The sequence below is a fragment of the Hyla sarda genome, chromosome 10, assembly GCF_029499605.1.
Source record: "Hyla sarda isolate aHylSar1 chromosome 10, aHylSar1.hap1, whole genome shotgun sequence".
NCBI classification, from domain to species: Eukaryota; Metazoa; Chordata; class Amphibia; order Anura; family Hylidae; genus Hyla; species Hyla sarda.
The window spans coordinates 136,849,777-136,872,894 of record NC_079198.1 but is presented as its reverse complement, the minus strand read 5'-3'; the positions used below and the strand labels follow the sequence as shown (position 1 = coordinate 136,872,894).

General features: G+C 41.4%; 1 protein-coding gene across 1 annotated transcript in view; it reads right to left on the bottom strand.

Annotated features, from left to right (window-relative positions):
• Positions 1-483: 483 nt before the first annotated feature.
• LOC130293709 (urotensin-2-like) overlaps positions 484-23,118 on the bottom strand; it is a 41,420-nt gene continuing 18,785 nt past the window's right edge. The window contains exons 2-5 of the mRNA XM_056542731.1: positions 14,946-15,694; positions 10,038-10,163; positions 8,457-8,500; positions 484-795 (exon numbers count right to left, since the gene is read on the bottom strand). Of these exons, the coding sequence (XP_056398706.1) occupies positions 676-795; positions 8,457-8,500; positions 10,038-10,163; positions 14,946-15,048 (393 nt within the window). The 5' untranslated portion in view covers positions 15,049-15,694 and the 3' untranslated portion in view covers positions 484-675. The remainder of the gene's footprint in view (positions 796-8,456; positions 8,501-10,037; positions 10,164-14,945; positions 15,695-23,118) is intronic.

The window sequence follows — 23,118 nt, the reverse complement described above, 5'->3', positions numbered from 1 at the left end:
AATTACTTCTATTAAAAAATGTTAATCCTTCCAGTACTTATTAGCTGCTGAATACGAGGAAATTATTTTCTTTTTGGAACACAGAGCTCTCTGCTGACATCATGAGCACAGTGCTCTCTGCTGACACCTCTGTCCATTTTTGGATCTGTCCAGAGCAGCATATGTTTTCTATGGGGATTTTCTCCTACTCTGGACAGTTCTTAAAATGGACAGAGATGTCAGCAGAGAGCTCTGTGTTCCAAAAAGAAAAGAATTTCCCCATATGTATTCAGCAGCTAATAAGTACTAGAAGGATTAAGATTTTTTTTTTAACTTTCTGGCACCAGTTGATTTAAAAAAAAAAAAAAAAGGTTTCCACCGGAGTACCCCTTTAATGCTATTTTCTTCTGCTAAAACTTTTTTTTGCTCAATATGTACCATTCGGGAATTATTGTCTTTTTTTTTACTTTTATTAAATAGCTTTTATTGAAGAAAAGAAAAAAAGTTATACCAAATATCAGCAAAACATAAAATATTATTTTTTTCTGAAATGTAAAATAAAACTATTTCACAGAGTTCGCCATCGCGTCTGTTATCCCCTGCTGTGTGTGTAGAGATGAGGCGTCGTCGTAAATACAGGGGGTGTGGAAAGTGTTAAGCAGAAATCGGACACGATAGTTCGGGTTCCTCACAATATCACACACAGTATTTCCAGAAACATTCCGAAAGGTTTCCCGCTCGTTTCTTATAAGGTTTACGCTCTTTGGCTTGTAGTCGGCTCAATAGTGACATCTCTGGCTGCTTCTCGAATAGTTCCTGTAATATAAAAAAAAAGAGAATTTATTGGCACTTTACGCAAAATCACATTCGCTGAAATATTTGTGACTTTTTGCCTTTTCACCCTTTTTTATTTAGGTTTTATGAGAAAAGGGTTTGGTAGGAGGCAGTGTGGCCTTCTGAAATCAAAATAGGAGTACTCCACTGGAAAACATTATTATTATTTTTTTTTAATCAACTGGTGCCAGATAGTTAAACAGATTTGTAAATTACTTCTATTTCAAAATCTTAATCCTTCCAGTACTTATCAGCTGCTGTATGCTCCACAGGAAGTTCTTTTATTTTGCTCTGGACAGCCCCTAAAATGGACAGAGGTGTCAGCAGAGAGCACTGTGGTCAGAGAGAAAGGAAATTCAAAAAGAAAAGAACTTCCTCTGGAACATCCAGCAGCTGATAAGTACTGGAAGGATTAAGATTTCAAATTTAAGTCATTTACAAATCTGTTTAACTTTCTGGCACCAGTTAGTTTAAAAAAAAAAAAATAATGTTTTTCAGTGGAGTACCCCTTTAAGGTCATATTCACATACGTAGCCTAAAAAATATTCATTATTTCTTCAGTAGTAAAAATATGGTGCATCACAGTACATTATTTTCTCATATGAACAAGAATATATCTACTATACTACTGCCTCCTATATAAAAGAATATAACTACTATAATAATGCTCCTATATAAAAGAATATAACTACTACAATAATACTGCTCCTATATACAAGAATATAACTACTATAAAAAATCTAAGTCGAGAGAGGTGAGTGGCACCAGTGACTAAACTCCCTAAGTAGCGACCCGTTCGTGGAGGTGTTATCTTGGAGCTTCAGGTATGCAAAATCTCTGGGGGTGCTTGGTATTTTCCTTTAAATATAATGTCTTAGCAGACACGATAAAACAAGTTGTAAAAAATAACTGGTTTTTGATTGAAAACGATCCAGTGTTTAAAGACGCAGCTGTGAAAAAACCATTAATTTCATTTAGAAAAAGTAAAAGCATCAGCAACCTACTAGTACGTAGCACTTCACCTGCAGTGACAAAAGAAAAGGATTGGCTTACAGCCACCATCCCCCCTGGCAACCACAAGTGTGGTAACTGTCCTCACTGCAAATTCTTCATCCCTGGAAAATTCCACACATTAGGAGGAACTAATATCACAATAAAAGACTTTATATGCTGCCGTACCGATCACGTTGTATACGCGGTAATCTGTCCGTGTGAATGCTTTTATATTGGCTCAACAGTTAGACCTTTAAGGATCAGATTCCGTGAACATATCAGGTCTATATATACTGGACACGGATGTGCTCGTTTAATCGAACATATGAGGTCAGTTCACAAAGGAGCGGCAGACACCATGCGATTTTTCGGCATTGAAAGAGTTAAACAAAACTCACCTGGTATCGACCGGCATAAGACTTTACTCCGCAGTGAAGAGCGTTGGATTATGCGCACTAGAGCGCTAGAAGGAATGGGACTTAATGATCGACAAGACCTAAGTGTCTTTCTATAATTTCCCTTTTTTTCTTTCTTCTTTCTTCTTCTTCTTTCTCTCATTCCCTCTTGTCATTTCTTGTACTCTTTATTCTAATTTTGGTCTACTTTTCCAATGTTGTTGGACATTTTTTTACTAAATCAATTCCACTCCCCTTTCATTTTGCATCGACCCACGTCATCAGTTCTGGCTAGTGAAATTACTTCCCCTCCCTGCCAGCTGATGTAATCCAGTCAGAGGAAGCGCCGCCCGGCGCGAAACTAGTCCTGGCGTTCATCCCCCTCCATGTCCTCCACCTGACGGATCCTTCCCCAAGGACCTGAATAAACCTACATCTTCAAGTACATACAGTGGGTGAGTGCGGTATCTTCATTTCTTCTTCCCTTACATATAACTACTATAATACTGCTCCTATATACAAGAATATAACTACTATAATACTGTCCCTATATACAAGAATATAACTACTATAATACTGCCTCCTATATACAAGAATATAACTACTATAATACTGCTCCTATATACAAGAATATAACTACTATAATACTGTCCCTATATACAAGAATATAACTACTATAATACTGCCTCCTATATACAAGAATATAACTACTATAATACTGCCCCTATATACAAGAATATAACTACTATAATACTGCTCCTATATACAAGAATATAACTACTATAATACTGCTCCTATATACAAGAATATAACTACTATAATAATGCTCCTATATACAAGAATATAACTACAATAATACTGCTCCTATATACAAGAATATAACTACTATAATACTGCTCCTATATACAAGAATATAACTACTATAATACTGCTCCTATATACAAGAATATAACTACTATAATACTGCTTCTATATACAAGAATATAACTACTATAATACTGCCTCCTATATACAAGAATATAACTACTATAATACTGCTCCTATATACAAGAATATAACTACTATAATACTGCTTCTATATACAAGAATATAACTACTATTATACTGCCTCCTATATACAAGAATATAACTACTATAATACTGCTCCTATATACAAGAATATAACTACTATAATACTGCTTCTATATACAAGAATATAACTACTATTATACTGCCTCCTATATACAAAAATATAACTACTATAATACTGCTCCTATATGCAAGAATATAACTAATATAATACTGCTCCTATATACAAGAATATAACTACTATAATACTGCCTCCTATATAAAAAAATATAACTACTATAATAATGCTCCTATATAAAAGAATATAACTACTACAATAATACTGCTCCTATATACAAGAATATAACTACTATAATACTGCTCCTATATACAAGAATATAACTACTATAATACTGCTCCTATATACAAGAATATAACTACTATAATACTGCTCCTATATACAAGAATATAACTACTATAATAATGCTCCTATATACAAGAATATAACTACAATAATACTGCTCCTATATACAAGAATATAACTACTATAATAATGCTCCTATATACAAGAATATAACTACAATAATACTGCTCCTATATACAAGAATATAACTACTATAATACTGCTCCTATATACAAGAATATAACTACTATAATACTGCTCCTATATACAAGAATATAACTACTATAATACTGCTTCTATATACAAGAATATAACTACTATAATACTGCTCCTATATACAAGAATATAACTACTATAATACTGCTCCTATATACAAGAATATAACTACTATAATACTGCTCCTATATACAAGAATATAACTATTATAATACTGTCTCCTATATACAAGAATATATCTACTATAATACTGCTCCTATATACAAGAATATAACTACTATAATACTGCCTCCTATATACAAGAATATAACTACTATAATACTGCTCCTGTATACAAGAATATAACTACTATAATACTGCTTCTATATACAAGAATATAACTACTATTATACTGCCTCCTATATACAAGAATATAACTACTATAATACTGATCCTATATACAAGAATATAACTACTATAATACTGCCTCCTATATACAAAAATATAACTACTATAATACTGCTCCTATATGCAAGAATATAACTAATATAATACTGCTCCTATATACAAGAATATAACTACTATAATACTGTCTCCTATATACAAGAATATAACTACTATAATATTGCCTCCTATATAAAAGAATATAACTACTATAATACTGCCTCCTATATACAAGAATATAACTACTATAATACTGCTCCCTATATACAAGAATATAACTACTATAATACTGCTCCTATATACAAGAATATAACTACTATAATACTGTTGTTACGCCAAGCGCTCCGGGTCCCTGCTCCTCCCCGGAGCGCTCGCGGCGTTCCTCTCTCTGCAGCGCCCCGGTCAGACCCGCTGACCGGGAGCGCTGCACTGCCTCTGCCGGCGGGGATGCGATTCGCATAGCGGGATGCGCCCGCTCGCGAATCGCATTCCAAGTCACTTACCTGTCCCGGTCCCCGGCTGTCATGTTCTGGCGCGCGCGGCTCCGCTCTCTGAGATTTAAAGGGCCAGTGCACCAATGATTGGTGCCTGGCCCAATCAGCCTAATTAGCTTCCACCTGCTCCCTGGCTATATTACCTCACTTCGCCTGCACTTCCTGGCCGGATCTTGTTGCCATTGTGCCAGTGAAAGCGTTTCCTTGTGTGTTCCTAGCCTGTGTTCCAGACCTCCTGCCGTTGCCCCTGACTACGATCCTTGCTGCCTGCCCTGACCTTCTGCTATGTCCGACTCTGCTCTTGCCTTATCCCTTGTACCACGCTTATCTCAGCAGTCAGAGAGGTTGAGCCGTTGCCGGTGGATACGACCTGGTTGCTACCGCCGCTGCAAGACCATCCCGCTTTGCGGCGGGCTCTGGTGAAAACCAGTAGCAACTTAGAACCGGTCCACCAACACGGTCCACGCCAATCCCTCTCTGACACAGAGGATCCACCTCCAGCCTGCCGAATCCTAACAGTAGATCCGGCCATGGATTCCGCTGAGGTGCCGCTGTCAAGTCTCGCCGACATTTCCACGGTGATCGCCCAGCAATCCCTACTGATCGCCCAACGAGATCACCAGCTGTCGTACTTGACCACCATGGCACAGCAACTTCAGTCACAGATACAGCAGCTGCTACCGCAGATCCAGCAGCTGCTACAGCAACAACCATATCCTCCGCCGGCTCCTGCACCTCCTCTGCAGCGAGCGGCCGCTCCTAACCTCCGCTTGTCCCTGCCGGACAAATTTGATGGGGACTCTAGTCTCTGCCGTGGTCTCCTGTCTGGGAAGGCCCTGCCATGGGCCACACCGCTCTGGGCACCTCTCTCACAGTATCCTTTGCAATCTACCCCTGTGCCTCCCGCCGAGGAGGCTATGCAAGTGGATCGGTCTCGCCTGACCCCTGAAGAGAGGACTCGCCGCAGAGATAAAAATTTATGTTTGGACTGCACTGTGTGTTACCGCACAGAACCCCTGCTCATGAGCATTGAACTGCATCTAGAAAAAATGTAACTTTTTGTTTTGCCCAACTGCACCTCTGAAGTCCTCCTCGGTCTGCCATGGCTCCAATGCCACTCTCCTACCATTGACTGGACCACCGGGGAGATCAAGAGCTGGGGTGCTTCTTGCCACAAAAAATGCCTCACGTCTGCTCCCAGTTCCGTCAGTCAAACCTCAGTCTCTCCTCCTTTACCTGGTCTCCCCAAGGCCTATCAGGACTATGCTGTGTCTCCTCCTCATAGCCCCCGTCCTGATAACACTCTGCCCCGTGCCAAGCTTCACCCTCTTCCCTCCCTCCCCACTCCCATGCCTTCTTGTTTGCCCGCTGTTGATGAGGTTTCCGGGGGCTTCTCCACCGTCTGGAAAAAGACTAAAAAATCCCTCATACAAGCCTCATCCCGGATGAAGAAGCATGCCGACAAAAAAAGAAGAACTCCTCCTGTCTTTGTGTGGCTCTCCGCCAAGTATATCCGCTTCCGTGTCCCCAGTTTTAATCTGGGACCACGTTATCTTGGACCCTTTGAAGTCAAGTGCCTAGAGAAAGCTACTCCTGTCTCCGGGTCCTCAGATGTCTTCTCGATTAAAGAATTTTCAGGTCCCAAAAAGAGGGGGAGACCCAAGGGGGGGGGGGGGTACTGTTACGCCGAGCGCTCCGGGTCCCTGCTCCTCCCCGGAGCACTCGCGGCGTTCCTCTCTCTGCAGCTCCCCGGTCAGACCCGCTGACCAGGAGCGCTGCACTGACTCTGCCGGCGGGGATGCGATTCGCATAGCGGGACGCGCCCGCTCGCGAATCGCATCCCAAATCACTTACCTGTCCCGGTCGCCGGCTGTCATGTTCTGGCGCGCGCGCCAGCTCTCTGAGATTTAAAGGGCCAGTGCACCAATGATTGGTGCCTGGCCCAAACAGCCTAATTAGCTTCCACCTGCTCCCTGTCCATATTACCTCCCTTCCCCTGCACTTCCTGGCCCGATCTTGTTGCCCTTGTGCCAGTGAAAGCGTTTCCTTGTGTGTTCCTAGCTTGTGTTCCAGACCTCCTGCCGTTGCCCCTGACTACGATCCTTGCTGCCTGCCCTGACCTTCTGCTACGTCCGACCTTGCTCTTGCCTTATCCCTTGTACCACGCCTATCTCTGCAGTCAGAGAGGTTGAGCCGTTGCCGGTGGATACGACCTGGTTGCTACCGCCGCTGCAAGACCATCCCGCTTTGCGGCGGGCTCTGGTGAAAACCAGTAGCAACTTAGAACCGGTGCACCAGCACGGTCCACGCCAATCCCTCTCTGACACAGAGGATCCACCTCCAGCCTGCCGAATCCTAACAACTGTCTCCTATATACAAGAATATAACTACTATAATACTGCTCCTATATACAAGAATATAACTACTATAATACTACCCCTATATACAAGAATATAACTACTATAATACTGCTCCTATATACAAGAATATAACTACTATAATACTGCTCCTATATACAAGAATATAACTACTATAATACTGCTCCTATATACAAGAATATAACTACTATAATACTGCTCCTATATACAAGAATATGACTACTATAATACTGCCTCCTATATACAAGAATATAACTACTATAATACTGCTCCTATATACAAGAATATAACTACTATAATACTGCTCCTATATACAAGAATATAACTACTATAATACTGTTCCTATATACAAGAATATAACTACTATAATACTGCTCCTATATACAAGAATATAACTACTATAATACTGCTCCTATATACAAGAATATAACTTCTATAATACTGCCTCCTATATACAAGAATATAACTACTATAATACTGCTCCTATGTACAAGAATATAACTACTATAATACTGCTCCTATATACAAGAATATAACTACTATAATACTGCTCCTATACACAAGAATATAATTACTATAATACTGCTCCTATATACAAGAATATAACTACTATAATACTGCTCCTATACACAAGAATATAACTACTATAATACTGCCTCCTATATACAAGAATATAACTACTATAATACTGCTCCTATATACAAGAATATAACTACTATAATACTGCTCCTATATACAGGAATATAACTACTATAATACTGCTCCTATATACAAGAATATAACTACTATAATACTGCTCCTATACACAAGAATATAACTACTATAATACTGCTCCTATATACAAGAATATAACTACTATAATACTGCTCCTATATACAAGAATATAACTACTATAATACTGCTCCTATATACAGGAATATAACTACTATAATACTGCTCCTATATACAAGAATATAACTACTATAATACTGCTCCTATACACAAGAATATAACTACTATAATACTGCTCCTATACACAAGAATATAACTACTATAATACTGCTCCTATATACAAGAATATAACTACTATAATACTGCTCCTATATACAGGAATATAACTACTATAATACTGCTCCTATATACAAGAATATAACTACTATAATACTGCTCCTATATACAAGAATATAACTACTATAATACTGCTCCTATATACAAGAATATAACTACTATAATACTGCTCCTATATACAAGAATATAACTACTATAATACTGCTCATATATACAAGAATATAACTACTATAATACTGTTACTCACCTCTTTCATACCCTCATCCATATTATAAGTTCCAAGGCTAAGTCCTAGTAAAACAGAAATATATTCATTAAAATACAATGCAGCAATTTACTAACATTACAATGATTCATATTCATGTAAGAACAGACGTCTAGGTACATATATGTATTTCAGATATACGGTAATGTACAGGGGACTGATACCAGTGTTTGGTTATGTCAGTTTTTACAGCAATCACCAACCTCTGCAGGACAAGAAGGATTGATAAATCATTAACTGAAGACTAATGAGCACTTTACCAGAATACTGAAGATTTGGTGTTCTGCACCAAAGTACTGAATAGGAAGCACTCTTGCATCAAACTAGCAAAGATCAGGCACTGGTGCTCCAACATACTGAAGATCAGGCACTGCTGCACCAAACTACTGAAGATCAGGCACTGCTGCACCAAACTACTGAAGATCAGGCACTGCTGCACCAAACTACTGAAGACCAGGCACTGCTGCACCAAACTACTGAAGATCAGGCACTGGTGCTCCAACGTACTGAAGATCAGGCACTGCTGCACCAAACTACTGAAGATCAGCTACTGCTGCCCCAAACTACTGAAGATCAGGCACTAATGCACCAAACTACTGAAGATCAGGCACTGCTGCACCAAAGTACTGAAGATCAGACACTGCTGCATCAAACTACTGAAGATCAGGCACTGGTGCTCCAACGTACTGAAGATCAGGCACTGCTGCACCAAACTACTGAAGATCAGCTACTGCTGCACCAAACTACTGAAGATCAGGCACTGCTGCACCAAACTACTGAAGATCAGACACTGCTGCACCAAAATACTGAAGATCAGGCACTGCTGCACCAAACTACTGAAGATCAGGCACTGGTGCTCCAACGTACTGAAGATCAGGCACTGCTGCACAAAACTACTGAAGATCAGCTATTGCTGCACCAAACTACTGAAGATCAGGCTCTGCTGCACCAAACTACTGAAGATCAGACACTGCGTCACCAAACTACTGAAGATCAGACACTGCGTCACCAAACTACTGAAGATCAGGCACTGCTGCACCAAACTACTGAAGATCAGGCACTGCTGCACCAAAATACTGAAGATCAGACACTGCTGCACCAAACTACTGAAGATCAGACACTGCTAGCCCAAACTACTGAGGATCAGACACTGCGTCACCAAACTACTGAAGATCAGGCACTGCTGCACCAAACTACTGAAGATCAGACACTGCTGCACCAAAGTACTAAAGATCAGGCACTGCTGCACCAAAATACTGAAGATCAAGCACTGCTGCACCAAACTACTGAAGATCAGGCACTGCTGCACCAAAATACTGAAGATCAGACACTGCTTCACCAAACTACTGAAGATCAGGCACTGCTGCACCAAAATACTGAAGATCAGGCACTGCTGCACCAAACTACTGAAGATCAGGCACTGCTGGACCAAACTACTGAAGATCAGGCACTGCTGCACCAAACTACTGAAGATCAGGCACTGCTGCACCAAACTACTGAAGGGTTTCTTCTTCGCAGGACAAGACACAAATGACTTTTTGGGAACCGTTTTATGTACCGCACCTTCTTTGCTATAAACATCCTCCATGTCGATCTCCCTATTTCTGCCCTTGTCCAAAAACGAGGGGAGGTTCTGTAATAAGTGAGTGTCGCCCCAGCTGCTCACGTCTCCAAAATCCATCTTTGTATCTGTCAATGGGAAGAAAGAATGATTAAGGTTCATAGACATATAATGTCGCCATCAAAGAACGATTACACGAGCGTGAAACCGGCTGTAACCAAGAGGCAAACAACAAAATGTCTGATAAGTGAACCAGAATGTTAACCCCTTCGTGCTTTATGATCCTGCTTCACAGTAATGACTGCTCTGTAACGGGTAACATAAAGTGCAATGTGCCACAAAAAATATCAGAATCACGTGGATAAGTTAAAGCTTCCCAAAATTATTAGCACTCAAAGTGAGAAAATGCAAATAAATGGACATTTATCCTTAAAGGGGTACTCTGCTCAGCGTTTGGAACAAACTGTTCCGAACACTGGAGTTGGCGCCGGGAGCTTATGATGTCATAGCCCCACCCCCTCATTATGTCACACCCCGCCCTCCCAATGCAAGTCTATGGGAGGGGGCGTGACAGTTGTCACGCCTCCTCCCATAGACTTGCATTGGGGGACGGGGTGTGACATCATGAGGGGGTGGGGCTATGACATCATAAGCTCCCGGCGCCGGCTCCAGCTTTCGGAACAGTTTGTTCCAAACGCTGAGCAGTGGAATACCCCTTTAAAGGGGTACTCCGCTGCTAGACATCTTATCCTCTATCCAAATGGGGCATAAAATGTCTGATCTGGGGGGGTCCCACTGTTGGGGACCCTGGGATCTCCCGCCCGGCATTCTAAACAAACGCTGGGTTCCTGTGGCAGTGGTTGTGATGTCACGACCACGCCCCCTAATGACATCACGTCACACCCCCTATATTCATGTCTATGGGAGGGGGCGTGTCGGCTGACATGCCCCCTCCAATAGACCTGAATGAAGGGGGTGTGGCATGATGTCACGAAGGGGCATGGCCGTGACGTCACAATCACGGCCTCCGGCTCCAAGCATTCTGAACAAAGTGTTCAGAACACTGGAACACCGGAGTACCCCTTTAAGGCCAAAATAGGCTGCATCACTAAGGTGTTAATGGAAGTTGTTTAAAGGTCGTAGTCCTGTAAGCGACATTGTTTACGCAACTACAGGAGTTCCGAAAACAGTAGCTCCTGGGGTTAATTATTTCATTTATTTCAAAGGGAATTACGCAGATTGCAAAACTTTGCTGCTTTCAGCTTCCCGACCACCTCGTGGGGCCGCAAACAGGCCGGAGGGTGCCAGGAAGGGGACACTAGGAGATGGGAATACCCCTTTAATTAGATCATATAAAGCCATTGTTATGTTTTGCGCTCCGGCCGCATACGCTGGCCGTGAGCGCATGGTCCCAATACCTGCTGCCTCCGGAGGGGCTGGGACTCGCATCGCGGGACACACCCGCATTCGAGCCCCAGTCCATCACTCACCTGGTGCTTCTCCTGCCCCGCCTCTTCCTCTCTGCTCTGGCGCGCATGTCCCCATCCCCTAGGGCATGTGCGCCGGAGCTTTAAGATTTAAAGGGTCAGTGCATTCATTAGTGTAATTCACCTGTGGCTCATTTTTAAATTCCTCCACCCTCCTCACTTCCCTGCCGGATCTTTGTAGCCTTGAGCCTGAGAGAAAGCATTCCAGTTATTGCCTTGCTATGTATCTGATTATTTGCTCCGTGACCTGACCTTGCTCCTCTGCCACCTGCCTACTGACCATTTGCTACGTTCCTGACTACATTACTGTGCTGCCTGCCCTGACCTTCTGCTATCCAGACTACGAGCTGCCTTATCCCTCCTGTGCCTCGCATCTCCTCAGCTGCCTGTGTGGTTGAACCGTGCCAGGGGTAGCGACCTGGGTGCCACCTGCCACAGCAAGTCCATCCTGCTTTGCGGCGGGCTCTGGTGAAAACCAGTTGCACCTTAGACTCGGCTCCCTGGTACCATCCGAGTCATCTACCACACAGGTCCAGCACATCCACATCCACTGGGGTTCCTGTCTTCTGAAATGTGAGTGTTACAGCCATGAGTCAACAAAAGTAAAATAAATAAACAAATAAAAACCAATGTAGCAAAGTAGAAGAAAATGCAACATATACATAACATGTTTCTTCTTTTTGTACTATATGTATAAAGGATAAGGCATAGCTGGCTGATCAGGGGGGTCCGATTGCTGGGATTCCTCTGATCATGAGAATGGAGTTTATTGTCCCCGATCCATTCATTCTCTATGGGACGTCTGGACAATGCCGAGCCCTGCACCAAGCTATGTTCAGTCATCCCATAGAGAGAGAATGGGGTGGTGGATGGGCTCTTCACAGTGGTACTGTCATTAAAGGGGTGCTCCTGTGCAAAACAATTTTTTTTTTAATCTACTGGTGCCAGAAAGTTAAACAGATTTGTAAATGACTTCTATTAAAAATCTTAATCCTTCCAGTACTTAGCTGCTGTATGCTCCATGGGAAGTTGTGTAGTTTTTTTTTTCCAATCTGACTACAGTGCTCTCTGACAACTCTGTCTAGAGCAGGAGCAAATCCCCATAGAAAACCTCTCCTGCTCTGGACAGTTCCTGACATGGACAGAGGTGTCAGCAGAGAGCACTGTGGTCAGACTGAAAAGAAATTCAAAAATAAAAGAACTTCCTGTGGAGCATACAGCAGCTGATAAGTAATAGAAAGATTAAGCTTTTTATATAGAAGTAATTTACAAATCTGTATAACTTTCTGGCACCAGTTGATAAAAAAAATAATAAACTTTTGCACGGAACAACATTGGAATACTTTTTGGCTCACAGACTCCCATACATGCCACACTCCTTGTCAAGAAAGACACAAGAACATACAAGGCAGTAATTTCTGTAACATTCACAATATTACATCTGCTCCAATGAATAGGTAGATAGATATGAGATAGATAGATAGATAGATAGATAGATAGATAGATATGAGATATATAGATAGATATGAGATAGATATGAGATAGATAGATATGAGATAGATAGAATAGATATGAGATAGATATGAGATAGATAGATATGAGATAGATATGAGATAGATAGATAGATAGATAGATAGATAGATAGATAGATAGATATGAGATAGATAGATAGATATGAGATAGATATGAGATAGATAGAATAGATATGAGATAGATAGATATTAGATAGATTGATAGAGAGATAGATAGATAGATATGAGATAGATATTAGATAGATTGATAGATAGATATGAGATAGATAGATAGAAATGAGATAGATAGATAGATAGATAGATAGATAGATATGAGATAGATAGATATGAGATAGATATGAGATGGATAGATCGATAGATATAAGATAGATAGATATGAGAGATAGATAGATACATAGATAGATATGAGAGAGATAGATAGATAGATAGATATGAGATAGATAGACAGATAGATATGAGATAGATATGAATAGATAGATATGAATAGATAGATAGATATGAGATATATAGATAGATAGATAGATATGAATAGATAGATAGATATGAGATAGATATGAGATAGATAGATATGGGATAGATAGATATGAGATAGATAGATAGATATGAGATAGATAAATAGATAGATAGATAGATATGAGATAGATATGAGATAGATAGATATGAGATAGATAGATTTGAGATAGATAGATAGATATGAGATAGATACATGTGATACATAGATATGAGATAGATAGATATGAGATAGATATGAGATAGATAGATATGAGATAGATAGATAGATATGAGATAGATAAATAGATAGATAGATAGATAGATATGAGATAGATAGATATGAGATAGATACATATGATACATAGATATGAGATAGATAGATATGAGATAGATAGATAGATATGAGATAGATAGATAGCAAGTCCGAGGAAAACCCAATGATGCAGGAAATAACCTGGTGTACGCAGGAGTTTACTAGTCCAGGTCACAGCCTGTAGGTAATTGTCAGCTCCAAAAAGATTCCAGCAGCACTCCAGATAATGTGAAAAAACTGTGAAGTTTCTTTACCACTGTATAGACACTGGTGAACGCTATTTTTTTTTTACACATTATCTGGAGTGCTGCTGGATTCTGTCTGGAGATAGACAGATAGATATCATTAATGGTGAAAAATAGTTATTACAGAACTTAATAAGGTAGATACATGAAAAGACAAATATTTAAAATAAAAGATCTACAGTCTACAATAATATTAAATATAAAAACCACTAATAAACATAACAATATTAATTATAATGCTAATTATCATTTAATACTATTAATACTGCTAATGATAGAAAAATACCAATAATATAATAATATAAAACCACTACTAATAATAATAATTCATAATGAACAATCAAATAATAAAAAGATCAATGGTATTGCTACTAATAATATAAAATTATAATCAATAAAATAATACTACTATCTAACAAATTTTGAGCTTTAGGCAGGTTAGATATTCAGATATGTGATACGTTTCCATAAATAAATATATTTTTAATTTATAATGAAATAAATGAAGGTGATGAAGACGACTTTGCTCTTCCAGCTCCTCTGTTCTCCCTTCCTTATAGTCTGTAATATCCACTTAATTTCTTATTACATTAATATCATCTTAAGAAAAGTCGTTAAGTTCAATATGAAAAAACAGAATGAGGTGAATATAATTCTAAGCACGCGGCTAATGGATACGCTTTATTCCGGTTTTGCTTTCGGCGTTTGGAATTTCCTTGACCCTTCTGTGAGATCAATCATTAGGGATCGGCGGCCGGAGTCCAAGATGTTCTGTAGAATAACCTTCAAGTTTAAGTCATTTTTATACGGAGGGAAGTGATAAGAACAGGAGTCTTCTTACCTGGTATTCGGAAGGAGATGTCGCTGGGGTCTAATATTGGGAGTGATCGGAGCGGGCTGAAGGCGATGGCGAGGATGATCCCGCAGGAGAAGAGCTTGTGCATGGCTGCTGGACCCCGGAGCAGATGCGTCTCTGTCTGGTTGGTCAGGACGCTCCTTTAATTGTCGGATTCATCATTAAAGTGTCAATTCTTATATAGCGTTCTATGACGACATAGGAAACATCACTCTCCTCCACGAAGACAGATGACGAGCCAATGGTTCCATCGCCGCAGAATTCCTAATGCGATAGACACTTTGCATTGATGTCATCCTTCAGGGTTCAGAGACGATAAATTTACTGTCTCCTGAAGCTCTCGCTAAAAACTGTTACAGCAAATGTGGCATAGCCAACGAAACAAAGTAACTTTCTCTTATAAATCATCCGGTGAGGAAAGGGTCAACCCTTGGTGGAGGAGATGACCGGGGCAACGAGGTCGTGATTTATGGGCTTGCACCTGGTTTGACATAAGAGGCCGAGGCTCTGAAAAGTGGATTTTCTATCTGATGTGGATGGATGAGATGTCAGGGGTGTTTGGGGTATCGCAGTCGATACACTGAGAAGATGAAATGGTCCCTGATCACGTTCGGCGGAGTCCATGAACTTGTAATGCATACATTTTACCTGTTTATTTTTTTGCTTTTTTGGAATAGAAAAAACCACGGCATGGCAATGATGGCGTATTAACCCTTTCTTTCCTGCAAAAAAACCTGAAAAATTTTACAGAAAAGGGTTAATGGGGAACTCCGGTGGAAACAAGTGGAAAACAAATGTTTTCAAACCAACTGGTGCCAGAAAGTTAAACAAATTTGTAATTACTTCTATTTCAAAATCTGAATCCTTCCAGTACTTATCAGCTGCTGTATGCTACAGAGAATATTGTGCTGTTCTTTCCAGTCTGACCACAGTGCTCTCTGCTGTCCATGTCAGGAACTGTCCAGAGTAGAAGCATATACCATGGCAAAACCTCTCCTACTCTGGACAGTCCCTGACACGGACAGAGGTGTCAGCAGAGAGCACTGTGGTCAGACAGAAAAGAACTTCACAAATTTCTCTGTAGTATATCTGGAGTATACAGCAGCTGATATTTTACTGGAAGGATTAAGATTTTTAAATAGAAGTAATTTACAAATCTGTTTAACTTTCTGGCACCAGTTGATTTGAATAAAATTTTTTTCCCACCGGAGTACCATTTAAAGGGATTGTCAAGTTTTGCATATTGCACATCACCTTACATTCTTAAATCGGCACTGTCATGAAAAATTATTTTTGATATGTTGTAGCACTTAAGTACTACAACATATCTCTAATATACTTTTATTTAAAAAAATAAATGCTTTTAAAACATTTTAAAAGCAATTTGAAATTCTGCCACTAGGGGTTGCCCTCCTAGTGGCCGAATGCACTGCGGAGTGACGTCACTGCAAAATTCCGACTGATTCCAGCAGGGCTTCAGTCGAAATTTTGCGCAGAAACATCCAGGGCTGCGCATCGGCTCCCCGCACTCGCCGACGGCCCTGCTGCAAGGTACGGGGGGCGCGTGCGTGTTTGGGTGTTACTCACCGAACGGCAGGGAGAGGCTCCCACGCACCCGTCCCTCCCGCATCGGCTCACGGCTCACTCCTTCCCCCAAGAAACTCCTGTCCTGGGTGCCTCGAGTTGTTTTGCCAATAGATGCCAATAGATGCCAATAGATGTCAGGGCATGCTGGGAGTTGTAGTGGTGAAACAGCTGGAGGCACCCTGTTAGGAGAACTAAGGGCGGAAGTTGGTCCCCCCAGCAGGCACCAATGACGTGGTGCCTGCTGGGGAAGTATGCCTGGTAGTGAGCACACTACCAGGCAGACTAAAGGCAGGGAGGGTGTTGGGGATAGAAGGGCAATAGGCAGGGACAGAAAAAAAAAAAACATGATGGTGGGAGCTACACTTTAAAGGGGTACTCCACTGAACAGCGTTTGGAACTTAAAGGGGTACTCCGGTGGAAAACATTTTTTTTTAATCAACTGGTGCCAGAAAGTTAAACAGATTTGTAAATTACTTCTATTAAAAAATCTTAATCCTTCCAGTACTTATCAACTGCTATATGCTCCACAGGAAGTTTTCTTTTTGAATTTCCTTTCTGTCTGACCACAGTGCTCTCTGCTGACACCTCTGTGCATTTTATGTGAAATGTGAAAATGTAACTGTCAAGGATGGCTCGAGAAGAGACTTTCAAATGTGATTGACTATGCTGTTATATACTGCTAAGTGTCGACACAAGGAATATACACCAGACAGGATGTTGGTATAATATCTCCTTTTTCAGCATACTCGCAGGAGTTCTGTTTAATTCACGAAGTACATTTAGTTTTTACATTTTACAAAAGAGGAGGTTTAGTTATGACGTCAAAATCAGCATGTTACATTTTTATTGGTTGTTTGATTATTGCGTCCGTATATATTAGCATATCTAGCGTTCATTAATTTCTTGGCAGAAGTTCCTCTACTGGGAAATTCCAGAGTCCTCTGTCCGTCAGATATTTTGTCTTTCACTCCTTATCTCTCGGTCGTGCCGGCATCAAGGCAAGGCCTCCATCGTAGTTCCAAGCAGATTGCAAGCTGGTTTATGGGTTAAGGGGTAGGTAACAAATATATTTTTCCATCAGCAATGGCATATTAGTATTAATATATTCATCAGTCATCAGAAACATAAGGGTCACCCCTATCATAACCAAGAAGGACAAGCCATAAGGTTCTACAAATAAAGGAAGTATAGGATGTTGATAACATCTGCACATGATGACATTTTCAAGCATCTAGGGCCAATCTGTAGTATGTGGGAGGGGCTTCAATTGTATAGAATTCGGATGGAAAGCAAATTTTTAAAGCTACATGAACCCGGATCAGGTCACAGTGTGATTGTGTGATGACTCCTGTTTTTCGATAACTGGCAGGATAGAAGGGATGAAGTTAGCGAGGTTTGGTCATTCTATACTAAAGTGAAATAATTCTTAATCTAGTTAAAGGGGTACTCCTCTGCTCAGTGTTTGGAACATATTCCGAAGACTGGAGCCGGCACCGGGAGTTCGTGACGCCATAGCCCCGCCCCCTCAATGCAAGTCTATGGGAGGGGGCGTGACAGTCGTCACGCCCCCTCCCATAGACTTGCATTGAGGGGGCTATGGCATCACGAGCTCCCGGCGCCGGCTCCAGCATTTGGAAGTTTGTTCCAAAAACTTCAACCATCTACTGGTTGGGTTAAGCGCTCTGCACCAATCCAGCGGGAGAGGGGTTAAGTGGCTATGTGGGACAGACAGAAAGCAGGGATCTACATAGATGACTGTAGAGCAGCAGAACAGGGGTCACAATGGCGGCTGTTCTGCTCCTCTGTTTGGACTAGTTAAAGGGAACCAATTAGCAGATTTTAGAATATATAAAACACTTGACAACACGTCATATATGCTAAAATTGTTATCCTCACCATCCCCCGAGGATGTTTGTGCCCCCAGGGATTATTTATTTATTTTAAATAAAATGGCAATGAGGTGTATTGGGACCAAAGTATATGTCCAAAATAAATGGCCCTTCACACCCAGGTTACTGCTGTTTGGTTTGTTTACCTGGCTGGTTATGGAATAGAGAGGAAACCATACACAGCAACCTGGTAATTCCTCACAGCCTAATAATACCAGCCTAACACCATCTCAGACCTGGGACATTGTCTAAGCCTGTAAAGTAAATAAAAAGAAGAAAACAACACAAAGTAACAAGGGGAAAAAAATATTGAAATAAAAACACCTGCACACCCCTTGTTGGCCATTTTATTTAAAACATAAATAAATAATCTATTGGTCAAATCCAACATAGTTCTCTGGACACTGGTATCTGAAAAACAAAAATGAGAAAAAAAAATATTCTCCCTGCTGTACTAGATAAAATACAAATAGATAGATAGATAGATAGATAGATATGAGATAGATAGATAGATAGATATGAGATAGATAGATATGAGATAGATATGAGATAGATGGATATGAGATAGATAGTTAGATAGATATGAGATAGATGGATAAATAGATATGAGATAAATAGATGTGAGATGGATAGATATGAGATAGATAGATATGAGATAGATAGATATGAGATAGATAGATAGATATGAGATAGATAGATAGATATGAGATAGATAGATATGAGATAGATAGATAGATATGAGATAGATAGATAGATATGAGATAGATAGATAGATAGATAGATATGAGATAGATAGATAGATAGAAATGAGATAGATAGATAGATAGATAGATAGGAGATAGATAGATAGATAGATAAATAGGAGATAGATATAGGTAGATAGAAATCCAAAGAAGCAGCACATCCGCCAATTAACTTTCAGTAGTATTAAGGTGCAGGCAGTCATAGGAGACTTGGTCAAGGACTCCAACTTCAATACAAGGAGAAAGGACCGCAGCACACAGAAAGTCCTTGTCCTAAACTTGTGTTTATTCCGTTTCGGTAGTCTCACAGCACCATTGTAAGGCATGCCTGAGGATGATGGAGTGACACTACCGAAATGTTGCACTTTTTGTATTTCTTGCTGAAGATGGAATAAACACAATTCTGTGTGCTGCGGTCCTTTCTCCTTGTAGATAGATAGATATCAGTTATTTAGAGGTGTAGATGAGTCCCTGTCGGTCCCGGGGCCGGTAACGTGTAGACATCGCACTATACCTTCTCCTCTATGGACTGATGCTCCGCGGTGACCGGATTACAGCTGAATTTCATGTTATTTTCTATTTGAAGAGAACAAATGATCCCATAATATTCTGTGGACGGGAAATAACTGCTGCCTGGGGCTTCGCTTTACCGTCCTGACAGTTTTTTTTTTTATATTTTTACTTTGTTCAAATATAAATATCATGATTTAACCATCCGATTATCGGACTGCAAAATCGGACGAAATCTGATTGCAAAAAATCGCATACAATCGTATGTAAAAATTTCTTTGCTATCCGATTTTAAAATCGTACCCAAAAATCGTACAGATGAAAATTCCATCCAATTTTCAATAAAAATCTGATCCTGTTTTTAAAATTAATATGTCTGCCAATGGCAATAAAGTTTTATTTATTTGAAGTGTATGTGTTTTGAAGTCTACTGCGCATGCGTACAAAAAATCGTGTGCGATTAATCTGATAGAATCGCACAGTCACACGATTCCATGTGATTTACATAGACATCAATAATTTAAAAAAATCGGACACAATTTCGATCCGATTTTGAATCTGGACGAAAAATTGTGGTCAACCACCATTTTACCTCCGATCTTAAAGGGGTACTCCAGTGAAAACCTTTTTTCTTTTAAATCAACTGGTGGCAGAAAGTTAAACATAATTGTAAATTACCTATCACTACTTCTGGAATGAAAAGATAATTCTGGTGATCCAGTACACCATAGAGATTAATTTTATGATCCTTGATGTCACAATTTCAGAATCCAACACATTCTCAACATCAATTAGAATAAAAAATAGCTTTTAATTGAGATATACTAAAATTAATATATAAACACAGTACGCATATAGAGCACAAAACATAAGGAGGGTAAAGGTAACAGGTGAAACCCTAATAAATTCCCTACCTAAATAAATTCCTAACAACTAAGTGAAGGACAAGGGTTAGGGGAGCAATTACAATATGTACAATTGGTACAAAAATATATCAACCTCTCTGGCCAACGCGTTTCTCTCCCAGGTTGAGGGGAGTTCATCAGGGATGAGAGGATAATATTCACAATTCAATTAGTGCACAACAAATGCAAAATCATATACAAAAGATGCAAAAAACCAATAATGACAATAAATAAATGATAATACATAGGTCCGGGTCCGTCAGTAATAAGTACCGGTCATATATGTGAGTCTGTTAGTGTCTGGTCAAATACATACACATACATTATCATAGCAGAAGGATGGCATTTAGAATATTACTATGCAATGTTAGTAAAGTGATAATAGATTGACTCCAGAGAGAGAAGATGATGTTGTCACGATGCCGGCTGGCAGGTAGTGGATCCTCTGTGCCAGAGAGGGATTGGCGTGGACCGTGCTAGTGGACCGGTTCTAAGCCACTACTGGTTTTCACCAGAGCCCGCCGCAAAGCGGGATGGTCTTGCTGCGGCGGTAGTGACCAGGTCGTATCCACTAGCAACGGCTCACCTCTCTGGCTGCTGAAGATAGGCGCGGTACAAGGGAGTAGGCAAAAGCAAGGTCGGACGTAGCAGAAGGTCGGGGCAGGCAGCAAGGATCGTAGTCAGGGGCAACGGCAGAAGGTCTGGAAACACAGGCAAGGAACACACAAGGAACGCTTTCACTGGCACTAAGGCAACAAGATCCGGCAAGGGAGTGCACAGGTGAACACACTAATTGGAACCACTGCGCCAATCAGCGGCGCAGTGGCCCTTTAAATCGCAGAGACCCGGCGCGCGCGCGCCCTAGGGAGCGGGGCCGCGCGCGCCGGGACAGAACAGACGGAGAGCGAGTCAGGTAGGGGAGCCGGGGTGCGCATCGCGAGCGGGCGCTACCCGCATCGCGAATCGCATCCCGGCTGGCAGCGGAATCGCAGCGCCCCGGGTCAGAGGACGTGACCGGAGCGCTGCCGCGGGGAGAGTGAAGCGAGCGCTCCGGGGAGGAGCGGGGACCCGGAGCGCTCGGCGTAACAGTACCCCCCCCCTTGGGTCTCCCCCTCTTCTTAGAGCCTGAGAACCTGAGGAGCAGACTTTTGTCTAGGATGTTGTCCTCAGGTTCCCAGGATCTCTCTTCAGGACCACAACCCTCCCAGTCCACTAAAAAAAAATTTTTCCCTCTGACCTTTTTGGCAGCTAAAATTTCTTTGACCGAGAAGATGTCCGAGGAGCCGGAAACAGGAGTGGGAGGAACAGATTTGGGAGAAAAACGGTTGAGGATGAGTGGTTTGAGAAGAGAGACGTGAAAGGCATTAGGGATACGAAGAGAGGGAGGAAGAAGAAGTTTATAAGAGACAGGATTAATTTGACACAAAATTTTGAAAGGACCAAGATAGCGTGGTCCCAACTTGTAGCTAGGGACACGGAAGCGGACATATTTAGCGGAGAGCCATACCTTGTCTCCAGGGGAAAAAACGGGGGGAGCTCTTCTTTTCTTATCCGCGAACTTCTTCATGCGTGATGAAGCCTGTAAGAGAGAATTTTGGGTCTCTCTCCATATGATGGAAAGGTCACGAGAAATTTCATCCACAGCGGGCAGACCAGAGGGCAAGGGAGTAGGGAGGGGGGGAAGAGGGTGACGGCCGTACACCACGAAAAATGGGGATTTGGAGGAAGACTCAGAGACCCTGAAGTTATACGAGAATTCGGCCCATGGGAGGAGATCTGCCCAGTCATCCTGGCGGGAGGAAACAAAATGTCGCAAATAATCACCCAAGATCTGGTTAATCCTTTCTACTTGTCCATTGGACTGGGGATGATATGCAGAAGAAAAATTTAATTTAATCTTGAGTTGTTTACAGAGAGCCCTCCAGAACTTAGACACGAATTGGACGCCTCTATCCGAGACAATCTGCGTAGGCAACCCGTGAAGACGAAAAATGTGTACAAAAAATTGTTTAGCCAACTGAGGCGCAGAAGGAAGACCAGGAAGAGGGATGAAATGTGCCATTTTGGAGAATCGATCAACGACCACCCAAATAACAGTGTTGCCACGGGAAGGGGGTAAATCAGTAATAAAATCCATACCAATCAGAGACCAAGGCTGTTCGGGGACAGGCAGAGGATGAAGAAAACCAGCGGGCTTCTGGCGAGGAGTCTTATCCCGGGCACAGATAGTGCAGGCTCGCACAAAGTCCACAACATCCGTCTCCAGAGTCGGCCACCAATAGAAGCGGGAGATGAGTTGCACAGATTTCTTGATACCCGCATGACCTGCGAGATGGGAGGAGTGACCCCATTTGAGGATTCCGAGGCGTTGGCGAGGAGAAACAAAGGTCTTTCCTGGAGGAGTCTGCCTGATGGAGGCAGGAGAAGTGGAGATCAGGCAGTCAGGTGGAATGATGTGTTGCGGAGAGAGTTCAACTTCTGAGGCATCCGAGGAACGAGAGAGAGCATCGGCCCTAATGTTCTT